The sequence below is a fragment of the Dasypus novemcinctus genome, chromosome 26 (genome assembly GCF_030445035.2).
Source record: "Dasypus novemcinctus isolate mDasNov1 chromosome 26, mDasNov1.1.hap2, whole genome shotgun sequence".
Taxonomy (NCBI): domain Eukaryota; kingdom Metazoa; phylum Chordata; class Mammalia; order Cingulata; family Dasypodidae; genus Dasypus; species Dasypus novemcinctus.
In genome coordinates, this window is record NC_080698.1 from 4,363,470 (window position 1) to 4,389,761 (window position 26,292).

The following is a 26,292-nucleotide window of genomic DNA, read 5'->3' on the forward strand; positions in this document are numbered from 1 at the left end:
CTTGGGGTTAATGTTGTATTAATAAAACACTGCATCAAGAAAAGCACCATCAAAGCTAAGTGTCTGCTCAAGCGTTTTAAGGGAATTTGAAAAGTCAGAAACTTTTTAGATTACATTTGAATACAGTTCTTCCTTGTTTTCAATGTTATTATTCCTGAAAGTCCATCCTGTCAAAGGAGGGCTGGGAGGAGGGGGGAAACGGCGCTGGAGGCCCTCACTTGGGTCGAACGGGAGGCGGGGTGCTTGGGCCTCTGAAACATGCCACACTGCTACTTCGGAAAATGACGATCAGTGTTCTGAGATTGCCTTCTCCCTGCCTCACAGAACTGCCGCGTTTAACAAGAGAAGCAGGAGGTGGGACCAGGGAGCAAGCACACGGCACGAGATGTATCTTTAACTGGATTTTCGGGCTTGTCCTCACAGTAACGTTTTCTGGCCGGTCCTGTTACACTCCTGGGTCTGAAGGGCAACGCTATTTGACTACGTTATCGGGACTGCCGTGGAACCTTTTACAACGGCAATGTGTGGGTCCTTCTGCATTCGTGTTTTCTTTTAAGAAGACACCCCAAGCCTGCGGCCTAGTCTACTACTTTTATGGGCCCTTGAACACCAGAGGAAGCATGGATGTGCCTGTCAACACGTGCACACCCGGCACGAAGGTGACGTCCCCAAGCCCATTCCAGCCAGCTCAGCCTTGGACACCGGAAAAGTCACAGCTCACTGAGTACAGCGGTGCTATATTTGTGAAAAAGATGTTTTCTCTGCCTGTTTCCAGGTGGGAATATGACTCCAAGTGGTGTGAAGGGCAACTTTTCTCTCTCGGCTCTGGAATGTGCGGCAGCGGTCCTGGTCGCACGCCAACAGCAGCCAACCCTGCTCCTCCGTGGTTCACCTCTTAGGTCCTTCAGCAAACTGCTGGTATGGATAGACTTTTTTGTGAATTGAAAACCAAATTGTTACCTCAACAATTACGTCCACAGCCTTAGGTGAGCTACGGAGAATCAGACGGGTGTAACACCGTGGGATTCAGATGTTTGTGCAGAATTTACCGGGTGCCACGTAAGGAACTGCAGGAGGCACAGCCCGCTCTGGTGCCATATTCAGTGCCACTCTCTGTCTAGTGATTTTCCTTTACGAGAAATGTGCCTTCCCATTTTATTTACAGTCTTCAAAAGCAGATCATGCTGATTTTGACAACTGTCTAGCAGCTGCAGACTTAGAGAGTCGGACTCCAATGGGTCCTCAATGAAGGCAGATTAAATGAGATTTAATCGTTCAGGATCCCAGGAGGATCCCAGGAGAAGAGTGGGGCACGATCTTGAATAGACACGACATTTGTCTTGGAGTCTCTGTTCCCTAATCAAATCAGGGGCAATGGACTTGAAGTGCCTCGCGCCGCAGGCTGGCAGGAGGGCTTGCAGGGGCCCCACTGCTGCCGCTTCTCTGGAGGATGCCACTGGCACGGCACTTACAACAGTGGAAAACTTATGCTTTGGCTGCAGACAGGCAGATGGTTCCAAGACTCGTGGAGGACCCTTTAAAAACGCCTCGCTCTGTAGCTCAGGGCTCAGACGCAGTTGTACCGGGGAGTTACTGCTTCTCAGAAACATTCCTTTCAGAGCATGAGCTATGTGCTAACCAATCCTTTCTTCCTGAGACTGCTCCTGGGTTAAGATATAACTAACTCACGAGGACATCATTTTTCTCACTCCTCGGTTGTCTGATGTAAGCACCCGACATCTGTAGACAGGATAAGGCCTGAAGACCAGAGGGAGGGAAGCCTTTTTTTTAAACTAACAAGTCTAACTAGAGAGGAACCTGAACTCCAGAAGCTGATGCTGAAGGCGCCAACAGGCTCCCTAAGCTGGTGGTGGGAAAATAACCAGGTTGTAAGCCAGGCATGAATGGAGCTCAGGCCACTCGCCCTCTGGCAGTGGTTCCAGCCTTTCGCCACCTGCCCATCTTTGCAACAAGGACACTTGGTTTGAAGGGAGATATCAGGGGCGGTGGTGGAGAGACAAACCTTTACAACGGGTTAGCTTTAAGAGGACGTGGCAAAAGAGGCAGCTGGAGCACCTGCCGAGCCTCGCAGGGTCCACCACCCCGGGTGCCGGCGGCAGAGCATGCGGGCACTGAGCCGGGCAGGGCGTGAGCTGTGCTTCGAGTGCTCTCCCTCTCACCTGCACAGCCCTGCTGTGCTGTCCCCACCCGAGTCAGGAGGCCCAGGCCTAGAGGACGTAGGAGACCTGCCATCTCGGCACTTCCACATCGCGTGCTCTCCTCCCTAGGGGCCCGGCCAAGCCTTCCACTCACAGAGTGTGTGATTTGAAAACTTTTCAACTGCCAGGGCTCGCAGTCCAAACCAAGGTGTCGGCAGCATCCTGGCAGGGGTTCACCGTCACTGCCACTCCGACTCGAGGCCGTGCTCCTGTCCCCTCCTCTGTCCCAGTTCCCTCTTACAAGGCCGGCGCTCCCTGGATTAGGCGTCCTCCTGGTAGAGCCGGTGGAGATCCCCCTTACAACTCTGCTCACAGACATGCGTCTGTGGGGCCCTGATTCACATAGCACAGGCCGTAGCACATGCAAGTGGCACACACTGTCTTTATTATTCTCTGCCTTGTTTGAAAAATGAGGAATGTGTGCACTGTCATCTCAAACAAAACCTCCACTTGCATAGAGCAATAAAAAAGCTGACACTTGGGGATAAAACAACCCAGATATGGCCAGAGGCGACTTCTGGTTGGTCAGCTCTCAGTTTCCTGTTTCTTTTCACCCTGTTTTACTTTTGTCCTCTGAGGTCTTTATAAGAGGCCAGAGAGGATGGACTGAAAGCTCTCTGTCCCTGCACTCTCTCCCCAGTTCAATTTAAAATAGGCTCCTTGTGTGCAACACTTAAAAGTGGATTAGATCACGATCATCCACAAAGGCAGAGAGCAGAGAACAAGTGGCTAGATACCCAACAGGAAAAATCTGAATTAGATTTTTTCCAGCACATTCTCTACCAAGAAAGGAGCCTGTGTGCCCCCCAGGCCTCCGGGGCCAGCTGCTCCAGGGAGGTCCACAGAGGCCGCGTGGGCCCCACACAGCGGCAGAGGGAGCGGAGGCTGGGCCGGGAGCGGCCGGCCTTAGGGGACGGCGTCCTCGACACAGGGCTTCCCAGGAAGCAAGACCGAAGGCTCGGGGCCATCCCAGGAAGGGTGTGAGACAAGGGCTTTGAAGACTGGAGGGAAGCCAGCAGACTGGCAGGGGATGCCTGAGGCTCCACAGAGACAAAGAGAAGCGAAGGCAGGCAGGACCGTGTGCTGAAAGGAAACAAGCCAAAAAAGGAAAAAGAAAAAAAGGAGGATGCAAATAGCAACACCCGCGGAGGAAGAAGGTTCAAAGAGGAGAAGGGGCTTGAGTCCAGGTCTTAGCGAATTCAAAGAATGGCCGCACCGAGCACTTAGCCAGGACCCTTCTCCACTCCTGAACAACAGAAAGAAAGGAAGGAAAAAATAAAGAAAAAAGGAAAGGGCCAGACATCTTCGCGGAAAGTCGCCTTGGCTTCCTGCCTCAACGGCGCTTGAGCGGACCTGGCGCGCGCCTGCTCAGCCGCCCAGCCGCCTTCCTCGGTCCTCCCGGTGTCGCACGGCCACGCTCCTCCACCGCCTGCGTGGCGACCATATCCCTTTGCAGGTGCCCCAGAACCATACTGGGACTTAGGGGTGCCACCATCTGCCAGATCACCTGGAGCTCGATGCCCCCTATGTCACCTGTCCATGTCTTACCACTGATGTGATAATGTGACTTTGAAGAACTTTGCCAAGTATTTCCTTCACCGATCTCATGAGAGGGAACATGCCGAGAAACTAATGATGCCGCAGAACCAACGAGGCGGCCGAATCTTCCTCCAGGATCTCAAGAAACCAGAACCAGATGCTGGGAGCGTGGGCTGACTGCAATGGTGTGTGCATTTCACGTGGAAAAAGGGTGCATCAGTCACTACTGGAACTGCACACACTGGCCACGGACAAAATGAACCCCACCTGTGTGGCTTCACTGAGCCCCATCACCTGAACGAGCAGGCGAAGTCCATCAGAGAACTGGGTGACGACGGAGCCAACGTGCACCAGACGTGGCCCCGGCTTGGCTGGGCAGAGCAGCTCTCGGACAAGCCCGCTCTGGGAAGCAGTGATGACAAGAGCCAAACCTTAGGTCAGCTTCCCCAGAGCCGCAAGGCAGTGCATGTGTGTTGGGTTTACCTTTTCCAAAGGTTGTATCAACGCCCACCAAGTCCTTTCATTGGTACCATTCCTTCAAATAAAGTAATTTGGTACCAGCTGAAGGATGCAGAAAAAAAGGAAAGGAAAAAGTGATTGACATACACACAAAGATTCTGGAGCCTACTAGAAGCTTAATTCTATCATAGTAAAGTAAGATCACACTTCTTATGAGAGACTCTATGCTCAAATACTTTTATTTCAAATCAACTACTCAGTGGATTCTGCCACCAAAAGGTGGTATCAAAATATTTACCCTTTCAAATGTGAGTCCAAGAAGAGGTCCACTGTATATTTTTTATCATTTTTTAAAATTTTACATACATGTAACACAAAATTTCCCATTTTAACCACTTCTTTGTGTACAGTTCAGTGATATTACATTTCCAATATTGTGCCACTATTGCCACTATCATTACCAAAATTTTTTCATCCCCTCAAACACAAACTCTTTGCCCATTAAACAATAAACTCCTCATCACCCTGCACCCCCAGCCTCTGATAACCTGGAATGTACTTTCTGTTGCTATGAATTTGCCAATTCTAGGTAACTCATATAAGTGAAATCACATATGTCCTTTTGTGCCTTGTTTCTTCACTCAACACATTGTCTTGAAAGTTTATCCATGTTGTTGTATGCATCGTGGCTGAATAATATTCCATTGTGTGTTTACACCACATTTTGTTTGCCCATTCATCCATCAATAGACACTTGGGTTGCTTCCATCTTTTGGCTACTGTGAATAATACTGGTAAGAACATCGGTGTACAAATATCTGCTTGAGTCCCTATTTTCAATTCTTTGGTGTATATACCAAAAAGTGGAATTACAGGGTCTTATGATAACTTTATGTTGAACTTCCCAAGGAATTGTCCCACTGTTTTTCTCAGTAGTTGCACCATTTTATATCCCCACTAACCATGCATGCAGGTTCCTATTTCTCTGCATCCTCACCAAAGCTTATTTTCCTTTTTTCTTTTTTTTAAAATAATACCATCCTAGCAGGTGTAAAGTGAATCTCATTGGTGGTTCTGATTAGCATTTCCCTAATGGCTAATGATTTTGAGCATATTTTCATGTGCTTATTGGTCATTTGTATTCCTTCTTTGGAGAAATGTCTATTTAAGTCCTTTACCCATTTTTTTCTTTCTTTTTGTCATTGGGTTTGGGGAGTTCCTTATACATTCGGGATATTAAATCCTAACCAGATATATGATTTCCAAGTATTTTCCCCATTCTATAGGTTGTCTTTTTACTTTCTTAATAATATCCTTTGATGCATACCCATTTATTATTTGAAGGAAGGTAACTACCCTATGATCTGATACAATTTTTCATTTTGAGAAATTAATCTGAAATCCAAATGAGTTTCAGCTGATTACCAGCTCAAGACTACCTGTTTTAGGTTAAAAAAGAGTCAACATAAACTATTATTAAGGAATCACAGGGCTGGCAGGGAACTGAGAACAGAACTCCTTGCCAGGAAGCTGGTAAATCTCTGGCCAGGTCCTTTCTTACCTTCTGGAAGATCTTCGAGGAGGGACCATTAGAAAGGAAGTTTTCTCCCCTAATGTTACACTCAGCTGAGAATTCTGAGCTACTTATACCTACTTATGCTCTTCATTCTGCATCCTTCAGCTGGTGATATGGCGGAAAAGCCAAAGGCTTGAGTCGCTGTCCCAGGCCTGCCTCCCCTTGCTCACCCTGTGAAGATGGTCCTGTCATGCCCATTTTACAGTGGACAAAACTGAGGTCTATGGAAGTTTGGTAACTTACCAGGGTTACTTCATTAACAATGGGCTATGACCACTTGGCTCCAGAAGCCACTCTCTCGTGCCCCAAGGTGTGCACAACACCAAGCTGCACCTGGCGCAGGTGGAGCGGTCAACAAAGGCCAGTGGCTTGATCATGTAGGGAGAGGACCAGCATACTTCATTTAAGGCCAATGTTTTGGAATAGAAGTAAAAACGACAATTTCTTTACCAAAATCTCTGACTGTAATGTTTAATTACACCCACAGAAATGATTTGTAGACAGCTATGCTAGATAATGGTTATATAACCCAAATTAAGGTTTTCAAAATTGTTTTTTAAAACATACATTTTTAAAAAAGTGAACCCAGTAGCCCAATAAGTAAAAAAAAAAAAAAAAAAGCAGCCTGGATTTATTAGCTCTACCCAAAACAATATTTATCACATGGAATAACAGAAGGGGTTGGAGCTATGTTTCCCAGACATTTGGCAGTTCATTTTCTTTCAAGCCTGTGACTAAAACCAGAGTTGGAAATTAAAAATATGCCTATCATTTTTAAAAATACAATTCAAACAAAAGATCTGCAAATCTACCCACACAAACACTGTTTTAAGCAATTTGAATGAAGAGCTAAAGAGCATTTTGAGATCCATTTATTTTCTGAATAACAAATGGAAAGAAGATTCTTTCCAAATTGGTTTGAGGGAGATCAAGAATTTCAAGCTGTGGCCATGATAACCTAGCAGATAATAACCGCCTTGTAGATTCTATCTAAAAGGACAACCACCAATAAAAAGAAATCACAAAAACTTGTGTAGGAAAAAAATCACTTGCCTTCCAACCAAATTTTTAGAATAGGAAAATAAAACATCAGATTTTTGAGGGGCGCAAAGGAAACAGAAGACATGTACTTTTGATCGAATTTCACAATCCTATGGCATATTAGCAGACCTGGTGTTCCATCTCTTGCTTTCTCACACTCTCTTGAGGGGCCTTGTTCACATAACTTTACCTCCTTTGCAAATGGCATCGCCAAGGACATCTGGTTAAACGCACCGGGAACACGAGACGGTCAGAAGACAACACTAACTGTCGTGTTGTGATCTCAGAGGAGTCCAGACCTGCGGTGGGCTGGACGGTGCCCCGCGCGGCCCTGCTGCTGGCCCCGTCCTGCGGGGTGGGCCGCTGTGAAGGTGGAGCCTCCCTGAAGGCGGCCCAGCTGGCCTGGGCTGGGCTTCCACCCAGACTGGAGGCCTCGGTAAGCAGAGCGGAAGTCAGACGGAGAGCAGAGCCAGGGGGACAGCCGGGAGCAGGGGGTCAGCGGACTCCGGGGGAGAGCAGGGAAGACGCTGCCATGAGCATGGCCGTGTGGGGAAAGGCCCCGAAGCCCCAAAGAATGGGGCCAGGAGATCCCGGCCTGGAGGAGCCAGCCCTCCAGCTTCCGAAACGGGGAGCGGAGGAATTCCCGCTGTGAAGCCCACCCTTGCCCTGGTATTTGTTACAGCAGCCGGGAAGTGGAGAAGACCCACCCTCTTAATCCAAGCCAAGCTGAGCCGTCTAGATAACCTAACGGCCACTCCAGGGAGGCGGGTGGCGCAGTCAACGGGATGGATCTTAAGACAAGCTCTTTCAAACAGCCATTTGGGCTACCTGAAAGCCAACACATTAAGTCATGTATAATGCCAGCAGCGATCTTATTTTATCCACTTGTCTCTCCTAAAGCATGGAAAGGCCTGGCGCAGGGAGGAGGAGAGAGTGCTGGACTGGGTGCCACGCTCGGCCCCGTCCGGCTGCACTGCACTTACCTGGCCATTCAGGCTTCCTGGGTCTGCTTCTTCAGCTGCGAAATGCTACGGTGAGGCCCATGCTCCTAAGGCTGGGTGGGAGTCACTGGGAGTAGTGGCGTTCCCAGAAGGGTCACTGCTCAGTCTCGCCCGATCCCAGCCGCACCGAGGTGCCTCTGCAGGGCTGCGACCGCTTTCCCGGTCCAGGGTGTGAAGAGGGAGGACAGGCCTCAGGGGTGGTTCAACAACAGTGACTGTGTCCAAGGCCCAGTGCTATCGTGGATGTCAAGCTGGAGGTGCTACAGTGGTGAGAACTGGGGGCAAAGCTCTCCCAAAGCCCGAAACTTTGCTATTTAAGCAGGGAGAGGAGCTGAGGAAGCACAGGACGTAGGCCTTCGAAAGCCGAGGCTGGGAGCGGCGTGGGCTCGGGCCACCAAATGACGGCTTCAGACAAACTCTTCCATCTCTCAGGCAAAAGCTTCTTTCTTCTCCTTTTCTTCTCCCTTATTTTAATTTTTTATTACACAGAAGTAGAGGGGCTAATACACTGCGCCCCCACATGCCTGTCACTCAGCTTCCACAGTTACCAACTCAGAGCCAGATTTGGCTCATCTGTTGCCCCACCTCCTTCCCTGGATTTTCGGTGCATCAGGTCCATATTTTTGCATAACAAATTACCCCAAAACTTGGCAGTTTAAAGCAGCACATATTTATCAGCTCCCACTCCCAGTGGGACAGGACTTTGGCAGTGGGTTAACTGGTGGCTCCCCAAGCTGTGGTCAGGAGCAGGCAGGACTGTGGCCACTGGACAGCTCGACTGGGGCCACAGCAGGGGAGGGCGGAAGACTATGCAGGCTTGACTGTGGCCGCCCACTGCCTGCCAAGAAAGTTTTCCTGGAACGCCGCTACTCCCGTTCATTTATAGACTGTCCGCTAAACGGTTGAGTTGAGTAGCTGCACCAGAGACCAGACGACCCTGTGTCCAAAATATTTAACACGAGGCTCTTTACAGAACAAGCCTGCAAAGCCCTGGGCAGAGGCTCTACCGACTCCCAGGGCGGCTCCCTTCCACTGGGGTTAGCCGGAGGCCGCTTTCCTGGTCCTGTGGCCTCTCCGCCGGCGGCTCGAGTGTCCGCACGAGATGGTGGCCAGCCTCCCAAGAGCAAGGGGTTCAAGAGAGAGAGCAAGGCAGAGCCAGAACGGCTTTCGTGACCTAGGTTTGGAAGGGCGCGCCAGCCACGAGCAAGGTGAGAGGGACGACACAAGGCAGGGATTGTCAGGCTGCCTACCAAATAGTAGGGTTTAGGATAAGGTCATTTCTATAGACTCTATCAACCCTAACACCTGACAATTACATGATACAGAGAATGTCTAACATTTATATATTTTGTGTTTTGCTCATAAAATGTGCTCAATATCTGTTGCTAAATTTTAATAACTGTATTTTAATCTTGACTTATTTATGATTCACTATAATGTTACTATTCATGTTCTGAGAATATGTATTAATGTAAAAGGCTTATTTTCCTTCAACTAGATAAAATTTCAAAGATTTCTTATATCCAAACCTAAAATTAGATTTGATTATTTTACATTACTTGTTTTCTATATTCTATTTTTAGGAGAAAGAGGCAAATGATCAAATGTGCTGTTCTTAGAGATTTTTTTTAAAAGTCTTAACTTTTATGGTCTATCAATCCCTTTATTTTCAGCCCAGTCTCTACGGCCTACACTCATTGCATGGTACAATATGCAATCATATCCCTGGTATCCTTAGCACTAAGGATTTATTACACTAAATAAAAAAGATTTCCTATTTTATAGAAATAGGAATTTACTAGTCATTAACAACAAAAGAAAAAGAAGAAAGTCTGTGGTTTTCTTGACATGGTTAAGTACTTAGTAATGGCTTCCTGAACTCACTATGCAAATATAACACAGAGAAAATAATTTCAACATCAAATTAATACAAGTTAGTGGCATAAAAAGGCACAAAGGGGTGGAACTTTGGCCCTAATGATGTTTAATCAATTAGTGACTTGCTCACTCACAAATATTTCTTTCTTACTTTGATGTGTCTTGAGTAATCCTGGCCCTTAGAAGCTTTTAGTATGGTGGTCATAGGCAAATGTCTTTGACCTTGTTGAAACCAAAAGTATATTCTTTAATACTCTAGAACATTTAGGAACAAAAATTGATACATATATAACAGCAAGGTCCAGGCATTTACCTGGAAAAGGAAGAGCTACTCCACATGTATCAGGCGAGGTAATTTTTTATCTCATTCACAATGAGATTGGATGTCTCTCACAATTTTTCATATCTTACCAGACTATACTATATTTTTTCTAAATATTCAATTTTAGTAAGTGGTCTAAATGCTCTAGAACAATTTGTTATGAGGGAAACTTTTTTTCTTTAAAATACAAATATATTTTAATGAACACAAACTCATTCGATATGTGAACATGGTCCAAAACTCGTGACCACCGCTTCGACAGGTCCCTTCTTCCTGGTATGGTGACTCAGAAAATGCCAAGTTTTATCCAGTTCTGTGGCCTATTCAGTAGTCTTCCCAAGTGAAATATAAATCTGGTTCTGTTTTGCCCATGCTTCTTACATTTGGAGGGGAAGTTAAAATATACCAATTTTAAATTTTGCTCAGAAGCCAAGGGAATGAGAAAAGTAGCAATTTACATAAACATCTTCGGGGAAGACAAAGATGACCACAGCGTCTAGCTCTGGGAACCTCTCACCTTCGTGCCAGGTTCCCCCGTGTACCTGGGGCGTTTTCCTCTAAGCCTGCCTCCGCCTAGTGAGGACAGAAACGCTGTCCACACTCAGTCGACGCATCAGTGGTAAGGGCAGGATTGCTCCAGAGTCTGAATTTGCTGCCTGGGTTTTCTAGCTAACAAGTGCAAGAACAAACTAGTTTAGGATTCCACCTGGCTTGATTTGAGGTTATTTCACAGTCTTTTGGAGTTACTCTTGTTACTGAGGCCAATCACAGTTTTTCTGGAAAAAAAAGGAAGGCTTGGGCTGGAGTCCCTGTCCAGTGCCCCCACAGAATTCTCTGGAATATGGTCTCTTCCCTGGTGATCCCAGAAGGCATGTGACCTAATTCCTTCCAGTTTTGCCAAAGTACCTCTTTTCCTGGTAGTTGTTTGGTTTTCATTCTTGGTTGCTAAAGTACCTATTTTAAGATTCCTTGGTTGTGTCCAAGGACATGACTTGCCATTTACTTACTGCATTTGCTCTCTGAACTACTGTGAGTCAACAAAGTCAGTTGGATCATGTGGAGGTTATCCAGAGCCTGCTGGCCCCGTGCTGGGTGGTAAGGCATGGCCCCTGGCCTCGGGGGACCCCACAGCACACGGGGGACGGAAGCAGCACCAGCACAGCAGGCAAATGCACAGAAATGGGCAGCAGGCCCCCGTCACGCAACAGGGGGAGGCTTTCCCCAGGAGGTGGACAGCGAGTGGGATTGGTGACGCTGATGGCAGAGGGGGCGCTGGGCGCTGGAGCTGCCAAGCAGCAGGGCACTTGGGAACCCATGAGCAGCACGATCCTGCAAGACTCAGAAGTGAGAGGAGGACGTGGTGGAGCGAAGGCTCAAGAGGTGCAGAAGAGCCAATGCTTGCTAGGGCACGGGTTACTTTTGAAGAAAGGGATTATTTATGAATTGGAAAGAAATCTACGTTGTGAACAAGCACCTGCAAAACAGCCATCTCAACAGACCCTCCTCCGGGCACGTGTTCTAGGCATCGGACACCAGCAGAAGGCATTGAGGAGCGTCCGGGGCACATTCCCAGCATTCCATGTCACTGCAGCACCCGGCTCACGATGACAGGGGGCTGCAGTGCGTGGGAAGCTGACGTGTTATCATAAGCGGAGCTTAGGGGGCCCTTTTATCCCAGAAATCCTTTCTGGGTTCACCCGGTCACCAGGGCACACAGGTTTGAGGCGACCCCCCCTCCCCCAGCTCCACAGTGCCCTCCCCCTCCCCCACTCCATCCATCTACTCAGGCAGGCACAGTCCCGCCTCACGCTGACCGCACGTGGTAGCTATCGCCATCCTCGTCCCACCTTAGCGATGGAGAGCTGACACAGGAAGGTGGAGGAGCTTGACCCGCAACTGCAAAGGGCAGTCAGGAGAAAGGGCACAGCGGGCTGGGGAGGACCTGCAGGCTCTCCAACCACCTCCTCGCTTCCCTCGGAGTCAGGCCTGCACCACGCTGAAGCCGCCTGCCCTCAGCAGAGGCTGAAATCTGATCCTATTTCAGTTTTCTGAAACCCTCTCATCACTCCCGTTCAGTAGCAAGTTCACATTCAAGCACAAACCCCCGATCAAATCCCACTGCGTGCTGTGTCCGGTTTTTACTGGGCAGTCCTCCTTCCCCAGGACTCGGTGCTGCTCTCCGAGGTCAGACGTGCTGCCCGAGGGCTGCAGCAGGCAGCATGTGACAGGTGGGAGGCAGGGAGAGTTCACACTGTGCAGCAGATTGATATTATTTATGAATTTCAAAAAGAAAAATAGATTATGTTTGTAAACTGGTGGGTTCCTTTGGCTTGACAGCCCTTTGATTGTATTAAGTTCAGCTGAGATATCTGATTAAATTATGTTACGATTAGGGTTCTGATCCAACCACGTCATTAGAGAGTCAACATCGAGTCCCAGGTCCCTTGGGGATAAAACAGATGCTTACACAGAAGCAGACACACAGAGAACACAGAGGAACAGAGACAGCTCATTAGATGCAGCAGAGGCCCAGGAAGAGAGGTGAGCCGGATAGTCTACAGCTGACCTTGTGGGAGACCAGAGCAGCTGAGCCCAGAGAGAAAGGAGCCCAGGGAGAGAGAGGAGCCTTAAACCAGCCTACAGCTGAGATCGGAGGACACTGGGCCCAGAGAGCCTTAAGAGGAAGGGGAAGGCTGAACCCTCGCAGACGTCGCCCGCCATCTTGCTCCAACAGATGGCCAGTGACTCTGGGGGCGAAAGTACCTCTTAGGGTACCTTGAGTTGGACTCTTTAGGGCCTAGTACTGTAAGCCTCCACCCCACATAAATACCCTTTATAGAAGCCAACAGAGCTGTGGTCTTGGTGCCAGCACCCCTTGGCTGACTGACACACCCTTCCCTGTGCCACCTTTAAGGGCCTTCTGAGCCACAGTCACCAAGAAGAGAAAGACTCGCACACGTGAAAGGCACAGGCCACAGCCCAATGAAGTCTAGATTTTTTTTACACAATCCTGGAAACAAAGACACTAACCTTACAACCCTTTGAGAATGAGCACATTGGTGGTCAAAAGGGAACTAGAAACATCCATGTACCTCTCCACCATCATGACTCCTAAACAGAGAGAATGCAAGTTCCTGGCATCCTAAAAAAAGTTAGCATCACAGGTTTCGGCTTGGAAGTAAACTTGACAAGACGATCATCACGTCTGTGAGTCTGTCCTTGCATGGAAAACCACCCTTCCTGCCCGCCCCTCACCCACGGGCGGAGGCAGCCCCCGCACCTGCTCGCCGCCCCCGCCTCGTCCCACGGCAGTTCTGCGCGAGCCCTCACAAGCAGCCGGGCGGGTCCCAGGTTGAGGGGCGCTGAGCCGCCCGTCGTCTCCAAGGCCAGGGCAGTGCAGGTGAGGACCGGCTCGGGAGCCCCGGCCGGAAGGTCGTGAGGGAAGAACGGCGCCGTCGCGCCCGGGGGGCGGCCCTGACGCTTCGCTGTGCGCAGCCCCTCGCCTCCCTCGATGGGACGCTCTGCCAGGACGCCTGCGCCACGCCAAGGGTGCCGTCCCTTCCCTGAGCCCTGCCTCGCTCGCGGCGTGACCACGCGGTTGGAGGACCGCGGCTCCCACCGGGCAGAGCGCGCCTGCGCTGTGCGCGCCGCCGCCTCGGGCTGCCTCGCTCGCGGCGTGACCACGTGGTTGGAGGACCGCGGCTCCCACCGGGCAGGGGGCGCCTGCGCTGTGCGCGCCGTCGCCTCGGGCTGCCTCGCTCGCGGCGTGACCACGTGGTTGGAGGACCGCGGCTCCCACCGGGCAGGGGGCGCCTGCGCTGTGCGCGCCGCCGCCTCGGGCTGCCTCGCTCGCGGCGTGACCACGCGGTTGGAGGACCGCGGCTCCCACCGGGCAGAGCGCGCCTGCGCTGTGCGCGCCGCCGCCTCGGGCTGCCTCGCTCGCGGCGTGACCACGTGGTTGGAGGACCGCGGCTCCCACCGGGCAGAGCGCGCCTGCGCTGTGCGCGCCGCCGCCTCGGGCTGCCTCGCTCGCGGCGTGACCACGCGGTTGGAGGACCGCGGCTCCCACCGGGCAGAGCGCGCCTGCGCTGTGCGCGCCGCCGCCTCGGGCTGCCTCGCTCGCGGCGTGACCAAGTGGTTGGAGGACCGCGGCTCCCACCGGGCAGGGGGCGCCTGCGCTGTGCGCGCCGTCGCCTCGGGCTGCCTCGCTCGCGGCGTGACCACGCGGTTGGAGGACCGCGGCTCCCACCGGGCAGAGCGCGCCTGCGCTGTGCGCGCCGCCGCCTCGGGCTGCCGAGCGTGGCCGCGTATTAAGCCTGGGGTCTCGGCCTGCACGGGTGCTCACACCCGCCCTTCCCACAGCCTCTGCAGCAAACACGGCTCCTTTCCTAGACGCCAGAGAGCACGGCGTGCTCGAGAGAGCACGGCCCCGAGACGAGGCCTACCGCCTTCTCTCCCCGTGCCGAGGCGCTCGCCTTCCGTGGGCGCGTGTACTTGAACGTGTTCTCACAACACGTCCAGGACGGCCTGGAGTCTAGATGTCTGTCCACACCCACGGCTCCCTGACGGGCCCCTGAGAAAGTAAAAGCTCTAGGTCAACAGTGGACGATACCTGGAGGCCTGAAGGCAACCGCCCCGCCCCGCAGGAACCAGCCTGGGGCTGCGCAGAGGCCCAGCAGCACCTGCGGCTCAGCGCCCCCCCCCCCCCAGCCTCCCCCGGCTCTGCAGCTCGCCCCCCTCCCCGCTCAGCCTACCCCAGGCCAGCCTCCCCCTGCTCAGCACCCCCCCCTCAGCCTCCCCTGGCTCAGCCTCCCCCAGCTCTGCAGCCCCCAGCTCAGCCTCCCCCAGCCCAGCCATCCCGGGCTCTGCCTCCCCCGGCTCTGCGGCCCCCCACCCTCTGCTCAGCCCTCTGCTCTGCTCAGGTCCCTGCTGAGCTCCCTCACCACCTCCCAGCTCCGGCTTGGCCAAGTCTTCAGGTCACGTACCGGCTATGTGTTCTTTAGCCCCCCCGCCCCCCGTGCAGCAGCTCCAGGGGGCGGGTCATGCCTGGCCCTGACTCGGGGCACAGGGCACCTGCCACCCCTCCCTCAGGGACTGGGGCGCTGGCACTTCCTGCACTGGCTTCCTCTCCACTGGTTTCAGCATTCCATTCTGGATCCGATTTTGGTGATCAATATGTGATTAAGTGTTCAACAGTCAAATACTTTAGCACTGTCATTCTATATCGTGAAACGTTTTAACCTTCTGTTTAAAATGCTTAGTTCTTCCTTAACTTCAGACTGCAGATGTCAAGAAAAGTTCAGATGCTCTTGAGAAATACTGGAAAATGGTTTAAATATACTCAACCCTAGAAAACGAGGACATTACTTGATGTGAACCCTCGCCCCCATTTGAGGCCCTCTATGGCTATAATCAGCACGGAGTGTCCTCTGAAAGTCCTCAAAGGACCCGGGGAGCTGCTCTAAGCAGTCGGGGGCCCTGCAGGTGGGGACCTGCTGGCTTGTGTGTGTGCTCTGGGCTCGAGAGGGCTGGCTGCCCAGAGGCTGGTTACCCCACGGCACTGCTGGAGGATGCTGTGTCCTTGTGATCAAATGATAGCTGAAGAAGACTCCTTTCTATTTTTAATTGGATCCTTAAAATTATTGAGAGTCAAATAAATCAATTTGCAAAGAAATAAAAGGGCACTACTAGGATGATATTTGCTGTCTAGAATTCTTGCTAAAGGTCTCAACCAACAGAAGCCTAACCATATGAAAATGCCCTTTGCAAAGCAAATACTTTTATTTTCCCCAGTGTGCCTCTTGCTTTTATATTTAGAAATGCCATATCATTTCCAAACTAAAATGGAAAAAAGAACTGTTCTCAGAACATTTCCTTTCCACATTTATTCCAGCCCCTTCCCCCCACAAGCTCAGAGGAGTAATGGGAACCCACAAAGCACTTCTCCAAATGGGCTCCAGGGCTCCTGCATTAGAACGACGAGTGGTGCTGCTTAAAAATGTAGATTTCTGGGCCGTAGACAGACCATGGCCCCTGGCCCCTCATTTTATAAGATAAAAAAATTCAGATGCAAAGAGGACTCTGCTCTGCCCAGGGCAGCACAGCCCGTTAGTGGCGGGACCTGGCCTAGACCTTGCCCATTCTCAGCACTGCCGGCCTGCGTGGGCTCTGGCTTAGCTGCGGACTGGGCGGGGCTGGAGCAAGGTGGGGGGGCTTTTGAAACATGGGTGCCTGGGCTGTACAGGAATGTAGGGAATCAGAAGCTTCAGGGCGTGGGGCCTGGACACAGGCATTTTTCAAGTTTTACATTTGATTCCGATGCACAATCCTTTTTAACAACTGCCTGATGACCTAAATTTCTGTTTTGTCCATAAAATGAGACCACTTCCAGTGTAAATTAAACAGAACAAAACAGTTAGTTACTCATAAATAACAATCATTTATACCGACAAGCTTACTGTCAATTTCTGGTCCCTTAGGAGAGTCCGGCATTAATGAGATTTACTCTTAACTGCAGTTATGTTTTCAGTGACTCCGTTTTGATCGGGGGCCTGTGAACTGACCAGGCATGCTGCAGAACCCTCTCTGACTCTGGTTCAGGACAACAGCCTGGTGAGTTGAGGCTCTGCTTATTTACAAGGCAGGCAGTTAAATATCACATCAAAGAAAAACAAGAGAATAAAGTCCATATCCTAGAAACGGCACTAGGTCGGCCAGCAAGCGTGAAGCCTCGGCCTTCAGGCTGCGATTTCAGAGAACACCATGTGGGTGCCTCTCACGCCTGGGCACTCCTGGGCCCCCTAAACAGGAGTTGTGACGGAGACGCTTGTCTCTGACTGAGGACAACACGATCTGGTGGCCACGGGGCAATGTCTTATGACCTGGGGTGTGGGGACCCGGCTCCCCTCTTTTCTGTGTTCTTATCACAGGGCCTGCTCAGGGGCCGCCCACCTATGAAGCAGCAGTTACTGACCCAAAGTGGGGTCCCCGAGTCTGGGGTGGTACTTTTGGGGCCCTGGATCTATCTGAGGGTCAGCCCAGGGGTGCTCCTTTCTGTGAAAGGTGATTTGAGACCAATAGATTACACGGGGCAGGGAAGCCCTGGCCCCGAGCGTGTCCTTCGGATGACACCAGCTTACTGACTGTCCCTTTGGTTACAACCCTACGTGTTACTGGAGATAAGCAGCTCTGGGGGTCTGGGGGTCTTCCGCCTCTTCCCTCCGACTCCTGGGTTCTCTCTGTCCGCCACTCCCTGACTCCCCCCGCCCCTTATCTCGGGTGGAAGGGGAAGTCACTGGGAAGGACTTTCTACTTCCACGGGAGCTTCTACTGCTTCTACACACACGTACTTGTTCTGTGCAGGATGTTATTCAGGATTCTATTTGCTCACTTCTCTGCCAATAATGCTTCTGTAGAGGGCAGAGTTAGAACATGTGGGGAGCTGCCCCAGGAATTCTAGAAACCTCTGTAGTTTCTTCTGCTGGAGCTAAATTTATTCTTTAACATTTCTCGAATATTTCTGTTTTGCTTAATTTAGTTCTTCAAACCTATCTGTTGCTCACATGGTTAGGATTTTGGTTTTGTTCAGTCACCTTAAACTGGAATTCTAATTAGTTAAACTAGTTGCTTTAAGGCTGAAGGAAATGCTGAGCATGATTCCTCTGAATTAGTTTTCCTGTCATTTGCTGAAGTAGTAATTTATTTTTCAGGAGAGTGGCTCTTACCTGCTGTTTAAGTGCCTCCAAAGACTCGAATTCCAATCTGGCCAGTTTCATCTGGATATGCCGTGGTTTATCAGGAATGGCAAATGCAAGTATAAACTTTACAGCCAGAAGTGCATGCTGAAAACAAGAAAGAGCACACTTTGATGTGACACATTAGACCATATGTGCAGAGAAACAAATTAGTACTTGAGCAATCTGCAATCCTTCTCATTAATCTTGGGCAATTTCCAATTACAGACCTGTGAAGTATCAAACATCAGCCAGTCTTATATTTAATCCACACCACTGTGGCCCATTCAATAATTATTGACTTACTTTGCTTTATTCTTTTAAAAGGAGTTATTCCCATAAACTGATACTATATGCTCCCCCTGACATCTTATAGAAAAATGAAATTTATTCCTAAAAGACTTCCATAAAACGTATTTTTCTACCATGTCTTAATTTTCAACATATCTCAGTGCATGACTTTTGCGGAGTCACTCCATTCTCCTCTGTCCTACAACATCCTCCCTGTGTTACATTCTGATTGAGTTATATGAAATGTACATGCATCTGAAGTATCAGAGGGCTTGAATCCTTTGCATCCCTAACAGTGCCTGGTGCAGTTTCTTTCATGAAATGACAATCAACAAATATTGATTGACTGATTGCAATGCACTGCCTTACGCTGTGGACTCCACATACTGTAGGGCGGGGACACAGAAATCGAGAGCATCGTCTTCAAAACATGGAAAACTTAAAGCCTGGCTAGTGTATTTGCCCTTCTCTATCAGCATCATAAAGAGGCTCTCTATACCGTACTATGTGCCACGTACTAGTACTATGGGATTTCTCGCCAGAGGCGGAACGGCCACCAGCATGGCTTCACTGGCGACTCTGCTCTTGAGCTCCACAGACTCAACCTACTGGTGCTTCTCCAACTCTAGCACCATCCTGTGCTCCACGATCGACACCCACAAACATCCGAACGATCAAAAGAACAATGCTGCCTCCTTGATGATGGCACGGACTGCTAATATTAAAAGCTGTGAAACCATTTTTTAAAATAAATAATTAAAAGGCGTTAAGAAAGCCAATGATGAAGACACAACAGCCGCTACAAAATGCTGCCCTGAATTACTAACAAAGAAGACAACTGATCAAAAATCAAATGAATTTCTTACTGTGATTATTTTCAAAGGGAGGATAAGAGATAAATAAGTGGATTCTCCTGGAAGAAGCATGAAATAGTAAAGGGAATCAGCATCATGCTAGAACAAGAAATTAAATCAGAAGACTTGAGTATCGGCAGAGCCCCAGGGCAGGCCAGGGACTGCCTGGTACTAACAAGACATCTGAGCAGACAAGGGGCAGGCAGAGAACACCGTGACGGCTGACCGAAGAGGACCTGGAAAATACTGCTGAGGGGTCTATACAAGTAAAACAGGTAGGTAACATAGCACAGACCAGGCGATAGTATATGTAGAAATTCTGACCTAACTGAACTGAATTACTGGATATAATCTACAAAGAAATATAAAAACAAGTCAGAAAAAGATATTTTATTTTATTCCATTACAGCATTGAGTTACAGTTTTATGTATGACTAAACTTCTTCGCCGGAAATACTAGATAAGAAATAAACAAATTTGTGGATGAAAATAAATCTTCCTTACTTTCCAGAAAATGCATGGCTTCAAGTTGCCAGAGACCCACCATGACCAAATCACTGGCTCCTCTCCCTCTTTCCTAAACAAATCACTACCCATTTCCTCTTTTTAATACATTTTTTATTAGAGAAGTTGTGGGTTTACAGAACAATAGAACAATCATATGTAAAATACAGGATTCCCATGCACCACCCCACCACCACCTTGCATTGTCATGGAACATTTGTTACAATTAATGATAGCACGTTTTTATAATTGTACTATGAACTGAAGTTCATGGTTTGACATAGGGTTCACTGTGTAGTGCAGTTCCATGGATTCTGCCCTCTGTCCCCGCCCCCCCACCCCGCGCTCTCTGTCCATTCACTGTGTGTTCTTCTGTGTTCACTTATATTCTCATCAGGCGGCACTGGGGATCTGTGTCTCTTTTTGTTGTGTCATCTTGCTGCATCAGCTCTCCGTGTGTGTGGCACCACTCCTGGGCAGGCTATGGTTTCATACGGGGCAGCTCTCCTTGCGCAGGGGCCACTCCTTGCGCAGGGGGGCACCCTTACACGAGGGCATTCCTGCATGGGCTGGCACTCCTTGCGTGCATTGCACATGGGCCAGCTCACCACGCGAGCCAGGAGGTCCTTCATATCAAACCCTTGGACCTCCTATATGGTAGGCGGATGCTCTATCTGTTGAGCCACATCCTCTTCCCTCCATGGATTTTTTAAAAATTTTAATTTATTCTGCTACCATATATACGATTTTAAACTTCCACTTTTAATCATATTCAGAAATATTTTTAGTGCCGTTGTGTCCACAATATTGTGCAACCATCATCTCCATCCATTACCAAAACATTTCCATCATCCCAAATGAGGAACCCTGTACATTTTAAGACTTAACTGCCATTCCTTATCCCACTCCATACCCTGGTAACCTATATTCTAGCTCCAGACACTATGAGTTTGCTTATTCTAATTGTTTCCAATCAGTGAGATCATACAATATTTGTCTCTTTTGTGTCTGGCTTACTTCACTAAACATGCTGTCTTCAAGGTTCATCCATGTTGTTGCATGCATCATGACTTCATTCCTTTTTTAGGGCTGAATAATATTCACCGTATGTATATGCCACATTTTATTCATCCACTCATTGGTTTATGGACACTTGGGTTTCTTCCATCTTTTGGCAAGTATGAGAGTCATTCTTAAGATGATGGTTTCTTGTGCCAGCTGGGCCCTGAGCCTCAGCAGAGTAGCGACTCCTACTCTCTGGTTCATTGGTCTTACCCAGGTCAGCCAACAGGGAGGTGAAGATGGTCAACCAGCACTCAAGGGAATCAAGAGTGCCTACAACTGCAAGCAGAGGAATTGCATCCACCATCCGTGTGGAATCTAAGCCCCCTCTTGATCTAGAAGTGGAGAGGACATCACCATCCCAGGGTCCACAGGACGGAAGAATAGAATATGGACTAGAGTGGACTTACTGATATTCTACTATAAAACTATTGTGATGAGTAATAGAAGAAATTTTAGCATCGAGGTGGAGAAAGTGGCCACAGTAGTTGCTGAGGGCAGGGAGAGGGTAGAAGAGATGTGATGTGGGGGCATTTTTGGGACTCTGAGTTGTCCTAAATGATATTGCAGGGTTAGATGCTGGACTTTATATATCCTACCATAACCTGCTGAATGTACTAGGGGACAGTGCAAACTACAGGGTAAAGTATTATCTGTGTAGTGCAGCAGTGCCCCAAAATGTGTTCACCGAGTGCGATGAGTGTGCCACAATGATGAGGGAGGTTGTTGGTAGGGGAGGAGTCGGGTAGGGGGTTGGGGGGTATACAGGAACCTCTTATATTTTTTAATGTAGCATTTTTTTGTGTGATGTATATATCTTCAAAAAAATAGAATTTATAAAAATGAAGTGGTGGGGGGTAGGGAGTGGGTTATAATGGAACCTCTTATGTTTTTTGTTTTTTTATGTTTTATGTTAATGTAACATTCCTTATGATCTATTAACTTTAATTTAAAAAATAAAAAATAAATTTTTAAAATTTCAGTTAAAAAAAAGATGGTTTCTTCTCCTCCTTGGGACCTCGTGGGGACCCACCCTTTCCACAGGCTTGTCCAATGGCCATTTTCTTGGTTCCACCCTCATCGAGCATCTGGGTGGTGACCAAGCTCACCCTCAAAGAACACTGGGGTGAGGGCCACACTTTCCCCAATCTCTGGGGTACAGTCTCAACCCCCTTAGTACAGTGAGGTGGCAGCAACATTCTCCCTAATCTCTGGCATACAAGCCCAGCTTTCTCAGAACAGGGAGGCAGTGACCTGGCCTTCCCTAATATATGGGGAACAGGCCCCCCCCTCTCAGAGGACTGGGGTGTCGACCTCACTGTCCCTCACCGTTGGGGAATGTGCTCTACCCTCTCTGTAGCCTGGGGTGGCAAAACTCTCCCTGAACAGTGGGCTGGAACAAATGCTGGGGCAAACTTACCATCTCCATATACATGGATGGGGTCCCTCTCTTGACCCAAAGAGAGGTCTTAATTCCAGACCTCAGCTTCCATGGTTTTCATCCTGAAGCTATTTTCCCTTCCATCTCTCCTCTCCATGACCCTTTTAGTCCAGGCTGTCAGTGGTTTGTTCATACAGCTCTCACAAAAAGCTTGTTGGTTTAGCATGTAAGAAGCAGGGTCCAAGTCATCAGACAGTAAGACTTAAGGATTAGACAGTAAGATCCTTCCTGGATAACTGCATTTTCAATCCTGACTTATAAGTTCCAAGTCTACTTAATTCCTCAAATGGGGCACTATCATCTGGGAGCTTGATTTCTAGAGGCATGAAATTTCTAGAATCAGTTTCTGGTTTCTCTGTGCCTAGCAATGTGGTTCTTAGCTTATCCCTCTCATCTAGCATTCTGCTATAAGCTGCAAGGAGAAGTCAGGCTGTATTTTCTAAGTTTACTTTGGAAAGCTCTTCAGCTAAATGTCCAACCTTGTCATTTTCAAACTCTGCCTTCCACATAACATCAGGAGTCAATCTTGCTAAGTTCTCTGCAACTTTAAAGCACAGAATACCTTTCCTCCAGTTTCCAATACGTTTCATTATGTCTTTCTAAGGCCTTATCAGAAATAACTTTAGGCTCCATATTACTACCAACAGTCTCTTCAAAGCAGTCTAGGCCTTTTCCATCAAGCACCTCACAATTCCTCCAAAAAATGCCCCTTACCTTACCCATTTATAAAACCTTTCCAGCATTTTTGGTAATTCCATCAGACTCTACTCCACTCTCCTGGTACCAAATTCTGTATTGGTCAGCCAAAGAAGGGCTAATGCAAAGCATCAGAAATATCTTGGCTTTTATGAAGGGTATTTATTTGGGGCTAAAGCTTACAGTTACAAGGCCCTAAGAGTACAACTCAAGGCTGCTTACTCACCAAACTCTGTTCCATGTGTTGAAGCAAGATGGTGGGCGATCACTATCTGGACTCTCGGGCCATCTTCTTCTTAAGGCTCCGTGAGCCCAGCTTCTTCCACTCTTAGCTATAGGCTGGCATAGGGCTTCTCTCTCTTCCTGGGGCTTTAGCTGTTTGAGCCTTCTCCTTTCTGTCACATGGCAGGACAAAAATGACCAAGTTCTTTCCTTTTCTGTGTCTATGGAGCTCTCTCTTTTCCGGTGTATATTCTTCTGTATGTCTTCGTGAGTGAGTGCCCATTTATATCAGCCCACCAAGGAGGTGGGGACTTAACCTGAGTTACACCCTACTGGTGTGGTTGAATCACAGCCCTCATTTTAACATAATGTAATCAAAGACATCTCAGCTAAATCTAATACATTCAAGAGGTATCCACCCAGAGGAACAGACCAGTTTGCAAATATAATCCTCATCTTTTTTGGTGTTCACCAACAATCTCAAACTGCCACAAAGTCTTAGGGATGTTTCCCTACATTTTCTTGTAGGAGCTTGTTAGCTCGATAATATTTAGGCTTTGACCAATTTTCAGTTGTTTTGTTTTTATTGTATATAGTATGTGAGGTAGGGCTCCATCTTTTTTTTTTTTTTTTTTTTTTGCAAATGGAGATCTAGTTTTCCCAGCACTATCTGTTGGAAAGGGTTTTCTTTCCCAGTTAAATGGACTTGGCACTCTTATCAAAAATCAGCTAACCAAAAATGTGAGTGTTGATTTCTGAGCTCTAAAATTAGATTCCATTGGTCTATATGTCTGTCCTTGCAATGGTACCATGCTGTCTTGATTACTGTGACTTTGTAATAAGTTTTAAGATCGGAAAGTATATAATGACCACCTTTGTCCCTAATAACTGGGTGGTTTTTTTGTCCTTTTTTTAAAAAAGGTTTATTTTATTTATCCCCTCCCACCCTCCTGCTGATGCTTGCGCTTGCTGTCTGCTCTCTGTGTCCATTTGCTACACATTCTTCTGTGCCTGCCTGTCTTCTCATCTTCTCTTTAGAAGGCACCAGGAAATTATCCTGGGACTTTCTGATGTGGGAGAGAGGCACTCAGTTGCTTAAGGCACCTTAGCTCCCTGATTTGTTATGTCTCTCCTCTGTGTCTCTTTTTGTTGTGTCATCTTGTTGTGCCAGCTCTCTATTCCGTGCAGGTCAGTCAGCTCTCCATGCCACACATGCCAGCCAGCTCTCCACGCCACATAGGCCAGCTTACTTTTCACCAGGAGGCACCAGGAATCGAACCTGGGACCCTCCATATGGTACACAGGAGCCCAATTGCTTGAGACACATCTGCTTCCCCCAGTAATATCTTTAACTTAAAGTCTATTTCATCTGCCATTAGTATAGCCACTCTAGCTCTCCTTCAGTTGCTACTTGCAAGGTGTATTTTTTTCCATACATTCACCCTCAAAACCTACTTGTATCTTTGAATTTATTTATTTCTTTACACCCCCTCGCCCCCCTGCTGTTGTCTGCTCTGTGTGTCCATTCGCTGTGGGTTCTTCTGTATCTGCTTGTATTCTCATTAGGCAGCTCCAGGAACCAATCCTGGGACCTTCTGGAGTGAGATAGGCGATCAATCTCTCGTGCCTCCTCAGCATCCTGATCTGCCATGTCTCTTATTGTCTCTCCTCTGTGTCTTTTTGTTGTATCATCTTGCTGCACCAGCTCTCTGTGTGGGCCGGCACTCCTGTGTGGGGCAGCATGCCGTATGGATCAGCTTGCCACACAGGCCAGTTTGCCTTCATCAGGAGGCCCTGGGCATCAAACCCTGGACCTCCCAGATGGTAGATGGGAGCCCAACTGCTTGAGCCACATCTGCTTCCCTGTATCTTTGAATTTGAGGCGAGTCTCTTGCAGACAGCATATAGTAGGGCCATGCTTTTTTTTTTTTTCTTTTCTATTCGGCCAATCCCTGCCTTTTGACTAGAGAGTTTAATTCATTTGCATTTAAAGTTACTACTGATAATACAGGACTTCTTTCTGCCATTTGCTCTTTAGTCGTTGAAAGTCAAATACTTTTTTTGTCCCTCACTTCCATTAATGCCTTTTATATTTATTTGATTTTTTATGTTGTACCATATTGAGTGCTTTCTCATTTCCATCTGGATTTATTTTTTACCTACTTTCTTTGTGGTTACCCTAGGATTAAAATTCAACATCCTAAATACGTAACAATCATATTTGGCCTGATACCAACTTAAGTTCAATAGATGTAGGTATACTTTTCCTATACCCATCTGTCCCACCACCTGTCTTTTTTGTATTTTGTTACCACTTATATCTTTGTATATGTTCAAAAATGTAGTTATCATCACATTTTATGCATTTGCCTTTTAGCACCTGTAGGAAATAAGAAGAAGTGGAGTTATATACCAAACAATAAACTACAATAATATTGGCACTTATAATTACCCAAATGGTTACCTTTACCAAAGGTCTTTATTTCTTTATGTCCCTTGAACCACTGTCTAGTGTCCTTTTTAATGCTTATAGGGCAGTTATAGTGGTGATGTACTCCTTCAGCTTTTGTTTATATAATCTTAATCTCTCCCTCATTTATCAAAGAGAGAATTTGCTAGATACAAAATTCTTGACTGGCAGTTGTTGTCTTTCAGCACTTTAAGTATTTCAACCCACCACCTTTTTGCCTACATCGTTTCTGATGAGAAATTGGATCTCAATGTATTGGGATCCCTTGTACATAACACATTGCTTTTCTCTTGGAGTTTTTATAATTCTCTCCTTGTCCTTTGTATTTGATAGTGTGATCAATAAGAGAGTATATTTTTCTTCAAGTTTATCCTGTTTGGTGTTCTCTGGGCTTCTGGGAGTGTGGCTATTCACATCTTTTGCTAGGATTGGGAAGTCCTCTGCCATTATTTCTTTGAATATTCCTTCTGCCCCTTTTCTTTCTTTTCCTTCTGGTACTCCCATAATGCATATATTGGTGTGCTAGGTGGTGTCCTAGAGACAGCTTAGGCTATTTTTGCTTTTTGTAATTCTTTTTGTTCTGCTCCTCAGCCTGATCATTTCAAATGTCTTGTCTTCAAGTTCACTGATTCTTTCTTCTGCCAGTTCCAATCTGCTCTTGAAACCCTCCTGGCAATTTTCCATTTCAGTTATTGTCAATCTCAACTCCAGCAGTTCTGTTTGGTTCCTTTTTAAAATGTCTATCTCTTTACTAACACTCTCATATTGCTCATTCCTGATATCCTGTGGTTTTTTTCTCTGTATTTCCCTATATCTTCTTGAGCATTTTTAGAAGTTTTTTTTTCTAAAGGCTTTGTTCAGTATGTCCATAGTCTCATGTTCTTCTATGGCCTTTTCTGGATTTCTTTCCTCTTCCTTTGGATAAGCCATCATTTCCTGTTTCTTCACTTGTCTTGTATTCTTCTGTTGCACAGTTTAACAAAT

At 47.9% G+C, this 26,292-nt stretch overlaps 1 protein-coding gene across 2 annotated transcripts in view; it reads right to left on the reverse strand.

Annotated features, from left to right (window-relative positions):
• ANO10 (anoctamin 10) overlaps positions 1 to 26,292 on the reverse strand; it is a 221,960-nt gene that overhangs the window by 23,298 nt on the left and 172,370 nt on the right. For both annotated transcript variants that reach the window (XM_004479272.4, XM_071212007.1), the window contains exon 12: positions 17,760 to 17,876. In XM_004479272.4, the coding sequence (XP_004479329.2) occupies positions 17,760 to 17,876 (117 nt within the window). The remainder of the gene's footprint in view (positions 1 to 17,759; positions 17,877 to 26,292) is intronic.